Source organism: Fopius arisanus, unplaced genomic scaffold, assembly GCF_000806365.1.
Source record: "Fopius arisanus strain USDA-PBARC FA_bdor unplaced genomic scaffold, ASM80636v1 scaffold00034, whole genome shotgun sequence".
Lineage (NCBI taxonomy): Eukaryota > Metazoa > Arthropoda > Insecta > Hymenoptera > Braconidae > Fopius > Fopius arisanus.
The window spans coordinates 375112-391513 of record NW_011887773.1 but is presented as its reverse complement, the minus strand read 5'-3'; the positions used below and the strand labels follow the sequence as shown (position 1 = coordinate 391513).

General features: G+C 36.0%; 2 protein-coding genes across 4 annotated transcripts in view; one reads left to right on the top strand and one right to left on the bottom strand.

Annotated features, from left to right (window-relative positions):
• The window catches only part of dve (SATB1_N and homeodomain domain-containing protein dve), a 343172-nt gene that overhangs the window by 43857 nt on the left and 282913 nt on the right, over nucleotides 1-16402 (bottom strand). The window contains exon 4 of the mRNA XM_011303859.1: nucleotides 15812-16114. Coding sequence (XP_011302161.1) covers nucleotides 15812-16114 — 303 coding nt within the window. The remainder of the gene's footprint in view (nucleotides 1-15811; nucleotides 16115-16402) is intronic.
• Nucleotides 11018-14271, top strand: LOC105265993 (uncharacterized). 3 transcript variants are annotated; one of them, XR_892116.1, is made up of 6 exons: nucleotides 11018-11310; nucleotides 12101-12347; nucleotides 12582-12823; nucleotides 13064-13554; nucleotides 13773-13939; nucleotides 14086-14271. XR_892116.1 is itself a non-coding variant. In XM_011303855.1 (4 exons), the coding sequence occupies exons 1-3, from the start codon at nucleotides 12958-12960 to the stop codon at nucleotides 13911-13913; spliced, it is 651 nt and encodes a 216-aa protein (XP_011302157.1). In that variant the 5' UTR covers nucleotides 12942-12957; the 3' UTR covers nucleotides 13914-13939; nucleotides 14086-14271. The 3 variants fall into 3 exon arrangements, 2 of the variants coding, with proteins under 2 accessions (XP_011302159.1, XP_011302157.1); XM_011303855.1 differs by lacking the exons at nucleotides 11018-11310; nucleotides 12101-12347; nucleotides 12582-12823 and adding an exon at nucleotides 12942-12976; XM_011303857.1 differs by lacking the exons at nucleotides 13064-13554; nucleotides 13773-13939; nucleotides 14086-14271 and having other exon boundaries at nucleotides 12582-12917.

The window sequence follows — 16402 nt, the reverse complement described above, 5'->3', positions numbered from 1 at the left end:
CCCCTCTCCCCACTGCTTCGTCAAATTAAATATTTCTAACTTGTGCTTTTGTACAATTTTCCTCCCATTTTAATAAAAAAGCATGGACTCTAAATCTTTGTTTTTTTTTTTACTTTTTTTGGCCTACATGCATTTATGTGGTGGCGCTGTGCTTCAAGACAGAAGTGCCTCAAAGTTTCAGATGAAAGAACAAACAAAAAAACTATCTATACGAGATAATCAGATACTCCAACCGAGCCTTAAACCATAAAATCCGTTACCATCTTCATTGCTTGAAGCCGGGCGTATAATAATTCGGGAAGCTCGACTAATAATATAGTAATTGCTATTATTATTGCAATTATTGGCTAACGCCGTACAACCCATGTTTAAGTTGCTATTGTAAAACTTAGGAACTAGGTTAATGGTTAGAGCGTAGGACTACTGTGCCAAACATCATGAGGTCTAATCTCATCGAAGGCCAAAACCTAGTTTGGGAATCAGGGGGTTTTATGATCGATACAATTGCCGTTGTGATTAGGGATAACTAGAAAGTTATAAAAATGGACCAATTTTTCTGTACTTTTTATTAATTACTTTAATGAGTGTATCAGTAGCCATTCATTTGTGAAGCATTAACAATCCACTCGATGATTTTGATTCATTACTAGTTTCTTGATATAGCCGTGGAAACATTGATAATTGGATGAATTCGAATAAAAACCATTGTTATTCAATTTTTCACTTATAATGCCACGAGAGCTTCGAAATTATCGAATATTTCTCGATAGATTCGTTGCGGAAAAAATCACGAGCGTGCAGCTTAAATGATGTTTGGGAAAAACTTAACAAAGTCGTTTGTTTGCAGGGAAACTAAAGGAAAATACCCGATTAATTTAGAAACTCAACTCGTATTCGAGGGATTATTTTTTTCGTTCAAATTTCAGCCGACAGAATTGCACCATGAGATGAAATCTATATTCAAAGAATGAGAAAGGATGGATCAACTAAAAAGAAGATTTGTAGAGATAACAGAAGATATTTCACTCGTCGACTAACAGAATTAAATTCAATCTGCCAATTTCAATCAGCGGTTAACACGATCCAACAGTTTATTGTTTCATGTATAAAATTTCAGTATTCTACCGAGTAGCCTAGTATAATGGTGCAATTCTATTAGCTGAAATTTGGACGGAAAAAATAATCGGTTATAAATAATGAGATTGCGCTGTCAATTGGCTGCCATTATTGGGCTCGTCAACAGGACCCATACTGGCCCCTCGTTTTTATCCATTACCCGGCCGTAGTTTTGTCTGTAATGCTGGTTACAAGCATCAGCAATGTTGGTTCCGATATTAGGCCGAGCAATGACTAAATTCGGTGATTCTACATACAGAGGTCGCGCGTGTGCATACATTTGACCGGCTATTTCGACAATTAAATTGGGATAAGTAGGAGCAATTTTCAATATCATTTAAAACTGTTAAATTCTAACTTATCTACTCTTGTACGTATTCTCGAATAAGCCGTTGTTAATTTGAACAGCCGCAAATATTTCATAATTTATAATCATGATGCATGATTTCACAGCGAAATGCAAAATTTTGAGATACCTGAGCGCAGCCGACATAATAGTCGCTAAAGGATCATATTAGGTGAGTATTGAACATACACAGGGATGTGAGTATCAGCCTCTAAATGAATGATTTTAGCCATATCTGAATATCATGGCATATTTTCATCCAATTTCATGTACTCAGAGACGATGGAAAAGTTCTTAGATGTTTTTAAGGCATTCGTGAGAAACAAGTCCCTCAGTGCCTTATCAGCGTGATTTATAGGTACAACCATATCTATATGTGACAAGATTAACGGTGACGCCAACTTAACGAGGTAATCTTTGGATCAACGAGTCAGTAGCTAATGTTCGGTATCACTTAATCATCTGCAATCAAGTGGGAGACAGTTGAAGCATTTTTATTTTTATTAGACTGTTCATTGTACGTTTAGTTGAGAAGATGGCTAATTAGGTCACGCGCATGAGTTATTTCTTTTTTCTTTAATTGGTTTGTAAACAGACAGATTGTGACGCCCGGCTTATCTCAGGAGGGATTCCGTCACGTTTGATTTACCACAGATGTGATACGCATGTACGTAAAGATGACGATTAGCATTTTTCTGTGTTTGAGGGTTTTTCGGGGCTTTCAGTAGCATTAGTAGAAGGCTCAGATATCAATGATAGGGATTCACGTGGTTGATGACGAAATTTGCAATATTTGAGACGGAGATGTGGTTGAAAATTGAGAAATGAACGTTTCCAACAACACGTAGAGTTTAAGGATCATATTTTGATATGCCGCGTGGAGTTTGTATAATGAGACGCGTAGGGAGGATAATATTCATCCCAAAACTGATCACTTAATTTAAAGTTAAGGACTTACAAATATGATTATATGAAAAATTCTGTCATACTGTGCGTGCAACGTAAACACAAAAACCTGCGGTTTAATAAACAAATAACATTAAAAATAAATTTAGTCTTATAAAACGTGCCATCACAAAGAGAAAATATTGTTATTGGTCAATTGGCAGGAACAAAAGAATACACTTGGACTTATTAAGGCCATCTGGGTTGGGCGTTTTATAAAACAGAAGATCGTTATTGTAATTGAATTCTGAATTTAAAGCGAGGGTTTGTAGCTTTGCGATTTAGGATGAAAATTACACATACCATTTGAGACCCTCAACCAACTATCTATAATGAAAAAAATATCTTCAAACCAGCTCAATTAACGCCGCTTCACTAGCCCATCCTCTACTCGAATGCAAACTCACCCCCACTATAAATATATGCGATCGAAGATTGAGTATACAAAGAGCCAGAAGGATGAAGAAACTAGGCAAGGGGGATTAATATGAAGAAAATAGTGTGTTGACTATATTCACAAGGTGAAACGTCTGCCGGAGAAAATTGGTAATCATAGATCACGGAGAGCGGTATTAAAGTCGGGTTGAGAGCGGTGAAGTAGATGGAGGTATCTTCAAAGAGGTGCACTTAGATAATGCCCCAGCCCCAGAAGGCGGACTGGATGGGGTTGGTACACGGGGGAGTGACGCCCTCCCCTACAGACTCCTCCAACACCATTTTGGTATTCGTAAGGATGAAGAGGGGGCGGCGCCGAAGGGAAGGAGAAGGAGTTTGAGGAAAGGCTTTTGATGAAGGCTGGCACGAATTTGCTTGAGTAAAGGGTAATCCTATCATACGGTTCGACTATGAGATCTTCCGTATTTCTGAAGGCCTCAAAGTCTTAATACGTGCAATAGCGACTGATAGGAGTACTCAGCTTGACAAAATGCTGTTGATGCATGAGCAGTAAATGCTTTTCCAAATTCAGGGATTAATCATAAAATAACAGAATGAGAGTGCTTGAATGAAACTCGGTGATGTGTTTGTGCCGAGGGAGTTGTAGAAAAAGTTTTATTGAAGAAAGATAAAAAAACCAACATTTTGCCTGCGGAATTACTCATTCAGACTCGTTAATGAGATTAGGTAGCCTAAAAGCGAGGGATCTTTACAACTGAGACATTTGCATTTCAGGGGGTATTAAATGTTTTGCGGGAGAGGTTAGCCAGAATGTACAGCATGTTTCATCTTTAAAGAATTCTTTTCGATAATGCCATAATTTCTTTCAATCAGACCATTATTCATTAATGTACACATCTTTCTTCAATGATAACGGACGAAAGAAAATAACTCGATAAGTGCATATCATTAATCAAATGAATCGTTCAAAATAAGAGAAGGAATGTTCCATGACATTCACTCTGCAAGGAATTATTATGGTAACGATCATCAATCGAGATATAATTTTGATATACCGTGAATATTTCGCCTTGAGATATATATACCCAATTATCTCTGACACACATATTGGATATCAGGATTTTCGGCTGAATATAGGTGAATGTACTCGAGGTATACGTCCGCATATACATGGAAAAAAATTGAATCAAGTGTCCACTCTGAAAATGGATTAATTCTGGTCAGCGAAGAAATACTTTTGGCAAGAATAAATCTTACCCTTCATAAATTTTTGAAAATAATTACCGCCACTAAACTATAAGACATTCTAAAAGTATGTGTTGTATTTGTTAGAAATTAAAAAATCACTCAAGGTAAATATTCACAAAGAACTACTATTAGAATCTACGCTATTAGAAAATTGTTGAAGTGTCCTGTAAAAAAACCTGAAAGAAAAACGACGCTATAAAAACTTCAGTTTTAGGTAAAATCCGATGGAGCAGGGAGTCGGTGAGTTTGTTGAGAACATCTTCAATAATCGGAGAGATAGGTACTTCCCACACATTGTCATTACCAATACGGTTCGCTTGCTTTTACCCCGTGTTACAAGCTGAAAAAAAACCCGACTTAAGTTTCTAAGTGCTTCCACAATTTGTAGGTGTGTTGCAAATTTATACACCTATTAGACTTATGCACGGTACACCTAACCCCCTCCCCTTCTGAAAAATTCGTCAAAGTCACCACTCTTGTTTAATTTTTTTTTGTGCTTTTTAGGATATGGGGGTAATATAGCACCCCTTCCCAATCATTTTCTGTCGAAATTGGTTGTCTCCCTCAGTTGTAGAGTGATTTTTAAGAACAGTCACTGAATTGAATCATTTCGGTCTGGTATAAAATTTGGAGATAGTATAAACTATCGCTCGCTCCCACCCCTAGAAAAAAGTATGGAATATAGTCGATTTAAGTATGAAATATACACTCTAAAAATAGATTACTTTGGAGAAGTTTGATACCGAATGGCTCATCGAAACTTGGTGTGCAAGTAGTATTTCATCTTTAAAAGTATACCTAATACTACCTCTCATCAGTAGTTTTACTTACTTTTCAAGAGCTTTTCGAATAACTGCTCAAGTTAATCTTTTCACATTTGAGAAATATATAATATGATAGATTCATAATTTTAATTTTTACTGGATATTTCCGTAGTAGATCAATTTGATTTCCGTCAAAATTATGTACTAAACACACATCGAGTAAAAACTAACATTACGAAAATATTCCTACAAAGTGAACAGTATACTTTTTACAGTTATCAGAGAAACTTTTGAAAAGTATGTAAGAATACTCATGCGAGCTAATAGGTAGGGGTAACTGATGCGAGGCAATAGATATATTTTGGCAAAATATTTTTAGAACTTTCTGCCAGATGCAATGAAATAGTTCCTACATAATAAGCTTCAATCAATAGTTTGACACGAGATTTTTCCAAAGCAATCGACTTTCAGAGTGTATATTTTTAACTTTATTTGACTATATTTTACACTTTGTTTTAGTGCATTTCTTTATTAATGTTGCAAGTGATTTTGATGGTTATTCATTAATTTTTTTAATTAAAAAATCAATATTTTTTTCAGTAGACTTACGCCGAATAACTGATCAATTGATGCATCTCGTTGTTAATAAACTTTTCCAGAAAATTTACTTACGGCCAGTTTCTTGATTGAATTACAATCGGTAAAAATGGTGAGATCGAACCATTTTAGAAAGTCCTGATCATCATTGCCATATAGCTATATAATTAATAGATAATTTATAGATTATTTATAGATAATTTATCGATAATTAATATATAATTCAAAAAAAAATATATAATTAACAGATAATTCAAAAAATGAAATTGAATTGTCATCTTGCGGACATTAAAAACTTGACAACGTTGGAAATTTATCAAGGATTTTAAGGTATTTCCTGAGTGGGAATAGAAGAAAATATGCAATAAACTGTAAACTTTGAGGATATATTCTCTTAGTGATTGAAAATCTTCCGCCGAAGTTTCAAAACGACTGACTTCGTAGATGGTTGACAAAAATGGCACACTTTTTTCAAAAATCAATTAAAAATAATCGCCATTAATTATAAAAAATGTATCGGAGAGTCTGTGATTTTCGTTGCGTTAGAAGAAAATGATGGTAAAACGTGGCCACTTTGAAGGAGGTTAGAACGCGCGAGGCGGCAGGAGAAGGGAGGGATCGCGTGAGCGGCGAATTCAAATTTTAGTGCTTCTCGGAGGTTATCTGCGCTAAAAAAAATTGATTCGATAATTTTTCATGCGTTTTTTTATGAAATTCATAAACTCCAAACAATTAATTATATTCAAGCAAACAATATATAAAACCATCAAATTTTTGATCGCAATAATAATAAAAGAAAAAAAATAATCTGTGACTATTTGTTTAAAGTTATTCACAGTAGCAAACAAAATCATCTCTCTAACATAACTTTTTGTGTTTTTAAATTCAACCTCGGACGTAGGCTGTAGAATTCATATTGTAAGTGTTAGTTAAAATTCGCAGTGGAAAATTTCTGGCCATTTTGATCAGTGAATTTTTGACTCTCTCTCTATCAGGTTAATTTCGAAAAATAACTTATTATTTTGTTGTTTATTGGACAAAATTATTTCGGTTTTTAATCATTTATTTGATTTTGATTTTTTTTTTAGTTTTGCGATCTTTAAAACTTTGTTAGAATCGTGAACTTATGATAATTTCTTGCCTTCGAATTTTATGTTGATTTTATTCAGTCTGAGGCTTGCATGACCTCGAAATTATTTGTCTTGAATTTGTCTCCGTTTGCTTTCCATTTTTCACCTTAGTGTTTCGACTTATTAAATTTATCTTGGCAATAGCTTTTAAAGATTTTCTGATTAAAATTGAATCAATTAATTAATTAATTAATTTTGACTTTTCTCTGACCTGTAGCAATTGAGTCTTGTGACTCAGTTGTTAACGATAATTTATTTCATTAATTCTGACTTCAATTTGAATAATTTAGTTATTCATTTATTTTTTATTTTAAATTCATGGACTTAAGAAAACTGTGATATTAAATTAACTAGAGGCTAGTGCCTTTTGCCAATTAAATATTGAAACTTTGTTAGTAAGGCGTACTCGTCATCAAACGGGATTTTATTAATTCTTTTATATATTTTTATTGTATCGAGATTAATTGATTTCAATAAATATGATAACCCACTCACGTTCCCTTTTAGCTTCTAACAACAATTAAATTTCTACGTATCAAGCTGCTACAGCCATGAAATCTTTGAATGGAGAAGGATTTCGAGAACGATCATTCCGTCTAATGACCTGGCGTCTAACAAGTCGGCTTTTTTTTTGGTTTCGGGGTTGTTGGTGCCAGAGGGCCGAAATACCCGAGTGGAAACCGCCCCAGTCCACCCTGATGCTGGATCAGTACTTGACCCGGAAAAAGTTAGGTTTCCCTGATCAGGTTATTCCTGATGAGAAACTGATCAAGATTTGATCCAGTTCCTTTCATACAAAATTCACAAGGTTAATTCCAATCAGGTTTTGATATGGTTGACATTTGTGTAGCCTGATCAGGAGATCCATGATGGGGAATTGATCAAGAATGGATCCAGTGCCTCTGATCCCAAGTACTTAAGATCGATTCTAATCAGGCTCTGCCGTGGTCGGCATTAGTCTAGCCTCATCAGGGTATTCCTGGTGGAGAATGGATCAAGACTGCATCCAGTGTCCCTGATCACAAACACTTACGGCAGATTCTAATCAGGTTCTGCTGTGATAAGCATGAGCTGAGTCTGATAAGGGGTTTCTGATAAAAAACTGATCAGGATTCGACTCAATCTCTCTGATCTAAAATATTCACAGCAGATATTGATGAGGTTCTAATGTGGTAGGCCTTAGCCCAATCTTAATCTGCTCAATTGAATTATTTCATTATCTAAGGGCATATTTATTTTTTATCGTCTGTGAATTTTGAATTGATGGCCCCAAATGTAGTTACTACGGCGATTAAAGATGTCACTAGTGACTGGCGCCGTTGCTCCATTTTCGCTGTATCGGTGTGGATCTGGAGTGTAAGAAGAGTAAATTAATTTCAACAAATTTCGAGTAAAAAGGTCAGTTACTAGTGATCATGAGTAACAACAAAAATAGTGCAGCTCATGCCAAGGAACTCACCAGATTACGAGTGGAGAGACATCGAAAACGTGCACGGATAGATGATACTGATATTGGTGCCTCTACTTCATCTGTCCACATTGACAGCCCAATAAATATTGATTCCGATGAAGAAGAGTACAGTTCTCTCGAATTCAGTACTGGTCAAAATGAACCTGAGAATTTCGATTTAAATATCTCAAGCGAATTTCGGGAACTCGAGAAATCCTTGAGATGGAGTTGGGACAGCCGGAAAAGTAAACCAGACGATTTTAATGAGAGTGTAGCCGATTATAATGAGGGGACAGTTAGTGAAGATAAAGAGAATAGGTTTATCTGCCAAGATAATACTGCATCGACAGATGAAGAATCTGTAGAAGAACATACTGAATCGGATGAAATAGAGGAGCTACATCAATGGGCGTTAAACGCGAAAAGCCTTACCCACAACGATCTGGATGGTCTTTTGAAATAGTGTGCAAAATATAAGTACCCAACGATTCCAACTACCTCAAAAACATTCCTCAAAACCACATCAGGGCAATATGATATCAAGACATTCAACAATCAAAATGACAGTGAGTATGTCTACTTGGGGATAAGTAAGCATTTGACAAACACGATTAATCATAAACTGCATCCCGATCATAAAATTGCACTACTTATTCATCTGGATGGTTCTTCGCCATATAAATCGAGCAACAAACAGTTCTGGCCAATTCTGGGCAAAGTTTTCATTCATGAAAACTTGTATCAAGTATTCCCCATTGCTCTCTATTGCGGTGTTGAGAAGCCAGAAATATTTACCAATTTTTGGAAGGTTTCGTTGAGAAAGTGAACAATTTAATGAACAATTGTCATTGGCGGTCAATCATTTGAGGTCAGCATAAAAGCTTTCATTTGTGACAGACCTGCCCGTTCATTTGTAAAATGCATAAAAAATCATGGAGCAAAACGGGCATGCGGACGCTGTACTGTTCAAGGAGAAAGAGTTGAAGGTTGTATAGTTTATCTCTCTACGGAAGCTACAGAGCGAACTGATCAAGCATTTCGGAGTCAGCAGGATCCTCTCCACCATGACGGTGTTTCACCTTTGCTTTTTATCAATCCACCAGTCGATACTATTAAACATTTCGTTTTAGACGTGATACATCTGCTCTGGTTAGGTGTGATGAAGAAATTCTTGGTGGATATTTGGATGAACGGAAATCGGACAATTAGTCATGCTCAAAAAACTCTGTATTCGTCATATTTGCTGAGGATGAAGTCTCAAGTTCCTCGAGAATTGCAACGTTCAACAGCATCGTTAACTGATCTGGGCAAGTGGAAAGCCACGCAGTTCCGATTCTTAGCTCTATACGCAGGACCTGTATTTCTGAGAAAATGCCTGGAGGAAAAATTGTATAAACATTTTTTGTTATTCCACGTGGCTTGCCGAATTTTGAGCTGTAATGACCTGGCAGTCACGCATAATGCCCAGCCAAAGAAGTTTTCGAGAATATTTGTGCAACTGTGTGAGGAATTATACGGTAAATTCACCTTAGTATTGAATGTTCATAGTTTACTTCATGTAGCTGATGATGCTATGTTCGCTGAGTGCGATTAACGCGTTTCCATTTGAAAGCGCATTGGGACAAATGAAAACTATGTTGAGAACTGGATATCGTCTACTACCTCAAATCTGTCGTCGAATCCATGAGCAATTTTTCGTCAATACTCCAAAACCTGAGCCATCATCTGCTCTTCAAATCTTATCTCAACTTCGTCCGGACTCATCTGGGAGAATAACAATTAAAAAAATTAAATTCAACAACTGTATTGTGGCTAGCAAAACTCCAAACAATACAATTTTATTAAAATCTGGTGAGATCATTAAAATTGATGATATGTTCATTACACCAACTGATCCTCGCGTCGTTAGAATATCTGGAAAATCATTGCATGTAAAAAAACCTCTATTAGATTATCCATGCGATTCGACGAGCCTGAAAATGTTTTGTGTGTCAAGGAGACCAACCAAAGAAATCCATTGCAATGTGGAGGACATTCAGCACAAGATGGTTACTCTCGACATTAGCACAGCTGAGAAAGAAGAAGTTTATACGATGCCACTCCTCCATTCATGAGCTTGATGATTTAATATAATATGTTCTCTCTCATGTAATACCAGTAATTCAACAAAATTATTGTGGCTAAACATTATTTTGCGATTATTAATAAATGATTTTGATTCATTGGGCATAATGGATGAGATATTAAAAACGGATATGTATATCTCCCTAATCCATTTCCTTTTGATCGTTTAATTCATAAATTGTAATACTGAAATTTAAGGTGGAGAAAAATTGACGAGAGTGAGAAACAATTATGAGATTAGGATGCTGATTTCTCAGTTGATGGCTATATGGCTTCCAATAATGTTGACAGTGGAGTGAAATTATTGAATTTGGAAGAAATCTGATTCAATTTGAGTCTTAGCACATCGTTTTACCATGAAAGCGACAGACTAAAATTTGTTTAGGTAAGAGGAAATGTATTCGTGTTGATATCCAGCAAAACATAACCTGTATCCAACCAAACATAACGTACTTGAACATTCTCTAAATGAACAGACACTTGAAATTTACTTTTCTCCGACAGTTGAATTCATTTTTCAGTTTCTCTCACAGTTGAAATTGATTTTTCTATGTACTAAACTCATAACAGCTGCACAAAACACTAAGTAAATAACTATATAACAAAAACATTTTCGTAAGACATCTCGTGTAAAGAAGTGATCCTGAATAAGTGTGTGTACGTTTCTGAGCGTCTCATGAAGCAGTTCATTTATGCCCGTGTACCTGCCGGCACAACAGGACATAATCATCAAGTGTGACTTCTTGAAAAAAAAAACGTTAGCCATCTATCGATATATTTTAGAGTGAGAGATTGAAGGGATCCTGTAAAGTTCTAACGATATTCATTGACTTGATTCGACAGCAGGAAAAAAAATATATTATTAAAACAAAATATTATTTCGTGTGTGCACGTGCCAGAGTTTCGGATTGAGGCGAGTTCATACGTGTTCCCATGCCGGCTGGCAGAAGAGAAGCATGACGCAACGTTGCTTTCCCGAATATATTTGATTTTAGGAGATTTCAGAAGTCATCAATATATAAAAAATGGATTCAATTCCAACGAGCAACAAAGATAAATTTCAGTATCAGTTTAGTGTCTGTGTCGAGTGTCGCGTCTACGTGTCCTTGAGTTTTTCCGACTCGAAGTGCAGTTTTCCACAAATATTCCCGGTTGTGTTGTTCCCATTTCAACGGACGAACAATGGACAAAATGGTAAGTTCAATATTAATCAATTTGCCAAAAGTATCATGAATTATTTGAAACACATGAGTCTAGGTGCAGAATTGACGCCGCGTGAGAGATTTTGTTAAATTGTTAGGTTAGAACCACGAGGATCCATGTTGTTCTTTCTAAATACGCTAAAGATTTTTTCATTTTTCCGATGACGTCTAATATCAAAACCTGATTACACATTAAGAAATTGGCCAAATATTAATTTACTAGTAGTTTTTACGAAAACATCTCGTCAAGCTAGTGATTGCGAGACAATCTTAGATTTCAATTACCTCACCCATACTACTCTAGAGGATGATCCTGTTAGTTGAATGGAACCCCTTGAATGGTCTCGTTTCGTAATTAATGATTTGTTCCAAATTTCATAGTTTTATTGAAAAAAAATTTCGGTAGACTTTCAATTCTAATAACGATTGAGACAGTTCACTGAAGGTAATAACTAACCTGACAATCCTCTAGAGTAAAATAATTCTTTACGAACTCAATCAAGATTGCCTCACAATAACTGAATTGGCAGAATTCGTATTCGTAAAAATAATAATTTCAAGTAAATGCATATTTGCCAAAATCATTTTTTTCTCAATTCACGCACTATAAAATCTAATGGAATCGATCAAAATCCTTTGCGAAAGGAATATGATCTTGAGTATGTGACAGTACTGGCGAGGTGGTACAGCATCTATTTTCGTGGAATTTCCCACAAGCATTTGAATAAAATAAAAATGCATATTTAATCATTAATATTGATTATTGAAAATTATTTTTGCAGGGGAACTTCCGAGGGAAGGAATACCTGTATTATTTGGTGCATTTTCATGAGGATGAGCAGGAAGGTGTCTTCGACATTGCTCTGAATGGATGGATAACGTGGGTCGCTGACGTCCAACAATTCTTCTGTAAATTCCATACAGGTAATAATGAGGAGGAGAAAAAATTGGCGAAGAAATTGCTGAACCGCTGCAAATCACCCCCGAGACAATGGAGAAAATATCCCATAAAAATCAGAGGAGGAGCAGGTGAGGAAAATATTTTTGGTAATATTTTTATTCAGTGTTGCGCATTACTCCCTACAGTGAAAAAAAGGGTAATTTGAATGAAATAAAACTGTTTATTCGTTTTTTTTTTCAGTTGTTCCAATGCAATTTTTTATTAAAATTAAATAAACTTGTTTATTTATTTTGATGAATAATATTCGTTTGAAACACATCTATACTTCACATTACGAGATTAAAACAAAGGAATTGTTACAGAGACTTATAAAGTAGCATTGGAAAGTCTGAAGAAACTGGAAGATCGACCATATGCATTCTCCACGTCAGATGAATCGTATGCTCAAGGTCAGATTAATAAGCTAAAGAAGAAATCGCTTAAAAAGGAAGTTCCAGCCAGTGAGGAAGAAATTGGATCACTCTTCTCTGCAGCTGCAGCTGCAGAGACAACGATGAAACTCAGTTCTCCGGATCGGAGGACAACATAAACACAAGTCTTGCAGGTTCACCAAGTTTCCGACAGATCGATCGATAGCTTTCTCGCTCAAGAGTCCTCCCTTTCTTCTCGAGAGAGCGGAGGTCTAAATCGTCTTCTCCTCCTCGTACTTTCGATTCGTTTTCATCACAGGACCGGAGAATGAATAAGAAAATCATTTGTACATTTTAATTTTATCCTAGTCTATCACTTCCCGTCAAAATTGTCAGATTTATCTTTCTAAATTTTGCATTTTTTCAATGTTTAGCTTCACAGAAACGTCCAAAAGGAAAATGCCACCTCTTTTGGAGGGATACCCAATTTCTCCAGAACGAAGAAAAAATCAATCAAGATCCGAAGCCTCCACACCAAAAGGGAGGAAACATCCGGAACATATTAAAGCTATCAGAGATGAGAGGAAGTCGTCACAGATCGTCACGCACTCTCAATTTTTCGAGTCCGTCAACACCTGTCAACATTAGCCCTCACCAACCAGAATTTCAAAGGTCGAACGATATCCCTCCGGAGGGGAATACACAGAAACAACTAAGAAATTTGACATCAGCGATGGGTCAAATTCAATCGCAATTAGTCAAAGTCCTTTCAGCCCTTGACGACGTGAAAGGTATGTTCAGCGCAAATTCTTTATTACCTGCCGATCATGGACCACTGATTGATTTTCACGATCATTATTGTGATACTCAAGAAAAATTAGAGATTTTCGAGGAAAAACTGCATTTCGAGTTTCGCAACATCATTGTAAGTTCATGGAAAAAACTCTATTTATGCATGGATTGTTTTCATTTGTATACTTGTAAAAAAGTACGTACTGAGAGAAAAATTTACTTTCGGCCAGAAAAATTTCTCCAGATAAGAATTCATGTCCTTGTTTCAAAATTTTATACATCGAAATTTTTGTTTTTAACGAATGTACGTATTTATTTATGATATTTACATTGCTATCTTTTCTTTTGCAGTGTCATGGAATTAAAACGAAAATTGATTTAAAATCCAAGTTGCAGTATAGTATTGGGCGAATTTTAAGAGCTCTAATGCCCACGAGTGTTCTCGATCAGTATACTGCCCAAAAGAAAAAAGGAGAAAAAAAAAATTATTGATTTACAGTTATGGAAATGTATCAAAGGTATTTTTGACCATTTAATTTTTTTTTCAGATTCACAAAAATTGAAATATTTTTTCACGCAGTTTTATATTGATAATAAAACATTGACGTCTTTTATATATGTTTTAGAGATATATTTTCGCCTAAATTATCACTTCTATTTTCAGTGCAAATAGCTGAAGAAGCCCGTTCTCAGGGATTAGCACCATTTAAAGATACTGATTTGAACTTGGGCCCGAGTAACGCAATCAACAACTACAAAGATTCCACGAAACTACGTGATGGTGGTGAGCAGGGCGCAAAATAAATCAAGATATTATGATAGTTAGGTATATAGTTTGAGAAATCGTATGTTTCTGAGTATTTTTACGTGTTCAACTAATATAAGTGACTAAAAAATCTTAAAAATAAAACATTGTATTACCAAGATGATTCAAAAACTTCAATAAAACCACTGAATGAAATGAAGTAAAGTATCGGATACCTGTTCCAATTTACTACTGCAACGATTGATTTGAATCGGATCACGCCGGCATCATCCAATTGAGAACCAGCCGCCTGAATCAAGACCAAAGCCGGATACTTGATTAAGCTTAAAGCAATTGCGCCCGATCAAGTCTGGAGCAATTGGGACTGGTCAAGTCCAAGGCCGGAAACTTGATCAAGCCTGGAGCAATTGGACCCGATCAAGTCTAGATTAAAAACAGCGTTACATCCCTGATTCGGCCCTGATCAGGTCATCACATCCATCCCTGATCAGTCTTCAGGCCTCACTTGATCCAGTCCTGCGTTGAACTTGACTGCAATTTCCACTCGGGTAACGGAAGGAAAATCCCATATTTCCCCGAATGACGTTACAGAAGATAACTATTGCACTCTCTATAGAGTGTTGATATTTTTCATACGGTGTACCTTGTTGTTCTTCACCATAATGTACTCTCATATTGAAAAATTAGCTCAATACCGCGCAATAGTTGGGAGGAGCCCGTTAACAAACTTTCTCAGTAGTTTATGCATAGAGAGGCACTGTATGCGTAGCGGATATGTTTATTCATGATGCTGTTGCTATGTTATCCACTCTTCAACTACTCAAATATATCTCACTTTGTTGAAATTATCAGAGTTTTCCCATCTACTATTGACTTAGGAAAGCATTTACTTATGCAATATCTGCCTGAATTTTAAGGGAGGGAATCGAAAAGTGCCCAAGCTATCAAAACGACTATTACTTTTAGGGATCCCATCTCCTACCGATTGTCGCACTCAACTAGGCCATTGAAGAAGAGACGCAATGTTTCAGGTCAAAATTAAAATTCTTTTAGTTACGACCATTCTTACGTTGATTATTGTTTTTTATTGTTCCGGAAATAAATTACGAATGTCCACAACTCAATATCATTGACATCGAATTGATTTTTGGACTTGTTAGGACGTGAAAATTTTATCAAGTAATCCTGTATTTTTTTCCACTCATATACACCCTTATCATGCATAGAAAGTGACTTACTTATGAATTTCTTTCATTATAGATAAACCAAAATTTCTGAGATGATGAGGAGTGATAGAACTTTGCCTGACAATCACAATCCATGGAGAGAGGAGACAAATATAATGCGGAAGCAGTTGACATACTAACGATTTATAAGCATTTGTATGCCACGTCAGCAGCACCTGACGTTAACCAAAAAGTTAATATTGAAATTGTAACTTGTTATTTTTACTCTACACAGCTAAACCATATCAGTAATTTTTTTTTATGGAAGAAATTCAGCTATGCTTGGTATTCTGTGGCGTTATCAAAGAGTTATTCTGAGATGTAATATTATTCGAAATTTATACAGGTTCTTGAGCGTTGAATAACAATTAATCAACTTTATCACAAAGTTTTCCTACCTCATCTAGAGGACATCCTGCTGAGACAAGAAGTGCATGACTGTGAAGTAGTAAAAGCCTCAGAAGTTTATCTCTAACTTCGGCAGCTGGACTGGGGGGCGGTGGTCTTGATCTGTAGATTTGTATCTTTAGGGTTGCCACTGTTGTTAACTCTGCGAGGATTTCAGCAACGGTGCGGGTAGGTTCGTCGGCCACTTTTTCCACCGGTAAAGGTCGCCAATTTTTTACGATTATACTGCCACGAGCGCTGGGAATAAGATCTGTAGTGTAGCCAAGACGTACTAAGGCTTCAGCTACTAAGTCCTAAGGTAATGAAAATATAATCTGTCTTCATTTTTATTCATCGAAATTTTCATAATAATCATCAACTATTTTGTTTAGCCGTACAAAGGTGCTCATTGTAAAGCCGCGACGTCTGGACTGATTCATAAACATTTCATAAAAAAGCTTCCAAGAATATGTTTAACAAGTAAATATTATTACTAGAAAAATTTTATTCCACGTGTATATTCTTAGATTTGTCATTTTTTTCCCTTCCGCGACCCCCCAGCCTTCTACTGTACATAAGCCGAGGATTGACAGGAGAACCTC

Bases quoted from the DNA above. Each gene is read 5' to 3' on its own strand.
- LOC105265993 (XM_011303855.1), top strand. The intron at 13,555-13,772 runs GTAAGTTCATGG...TTTCTTTTGCAG, and splicing joins TCGAGTTTCGCAACATCATT to TGTCATGGAATTAAAACGAA.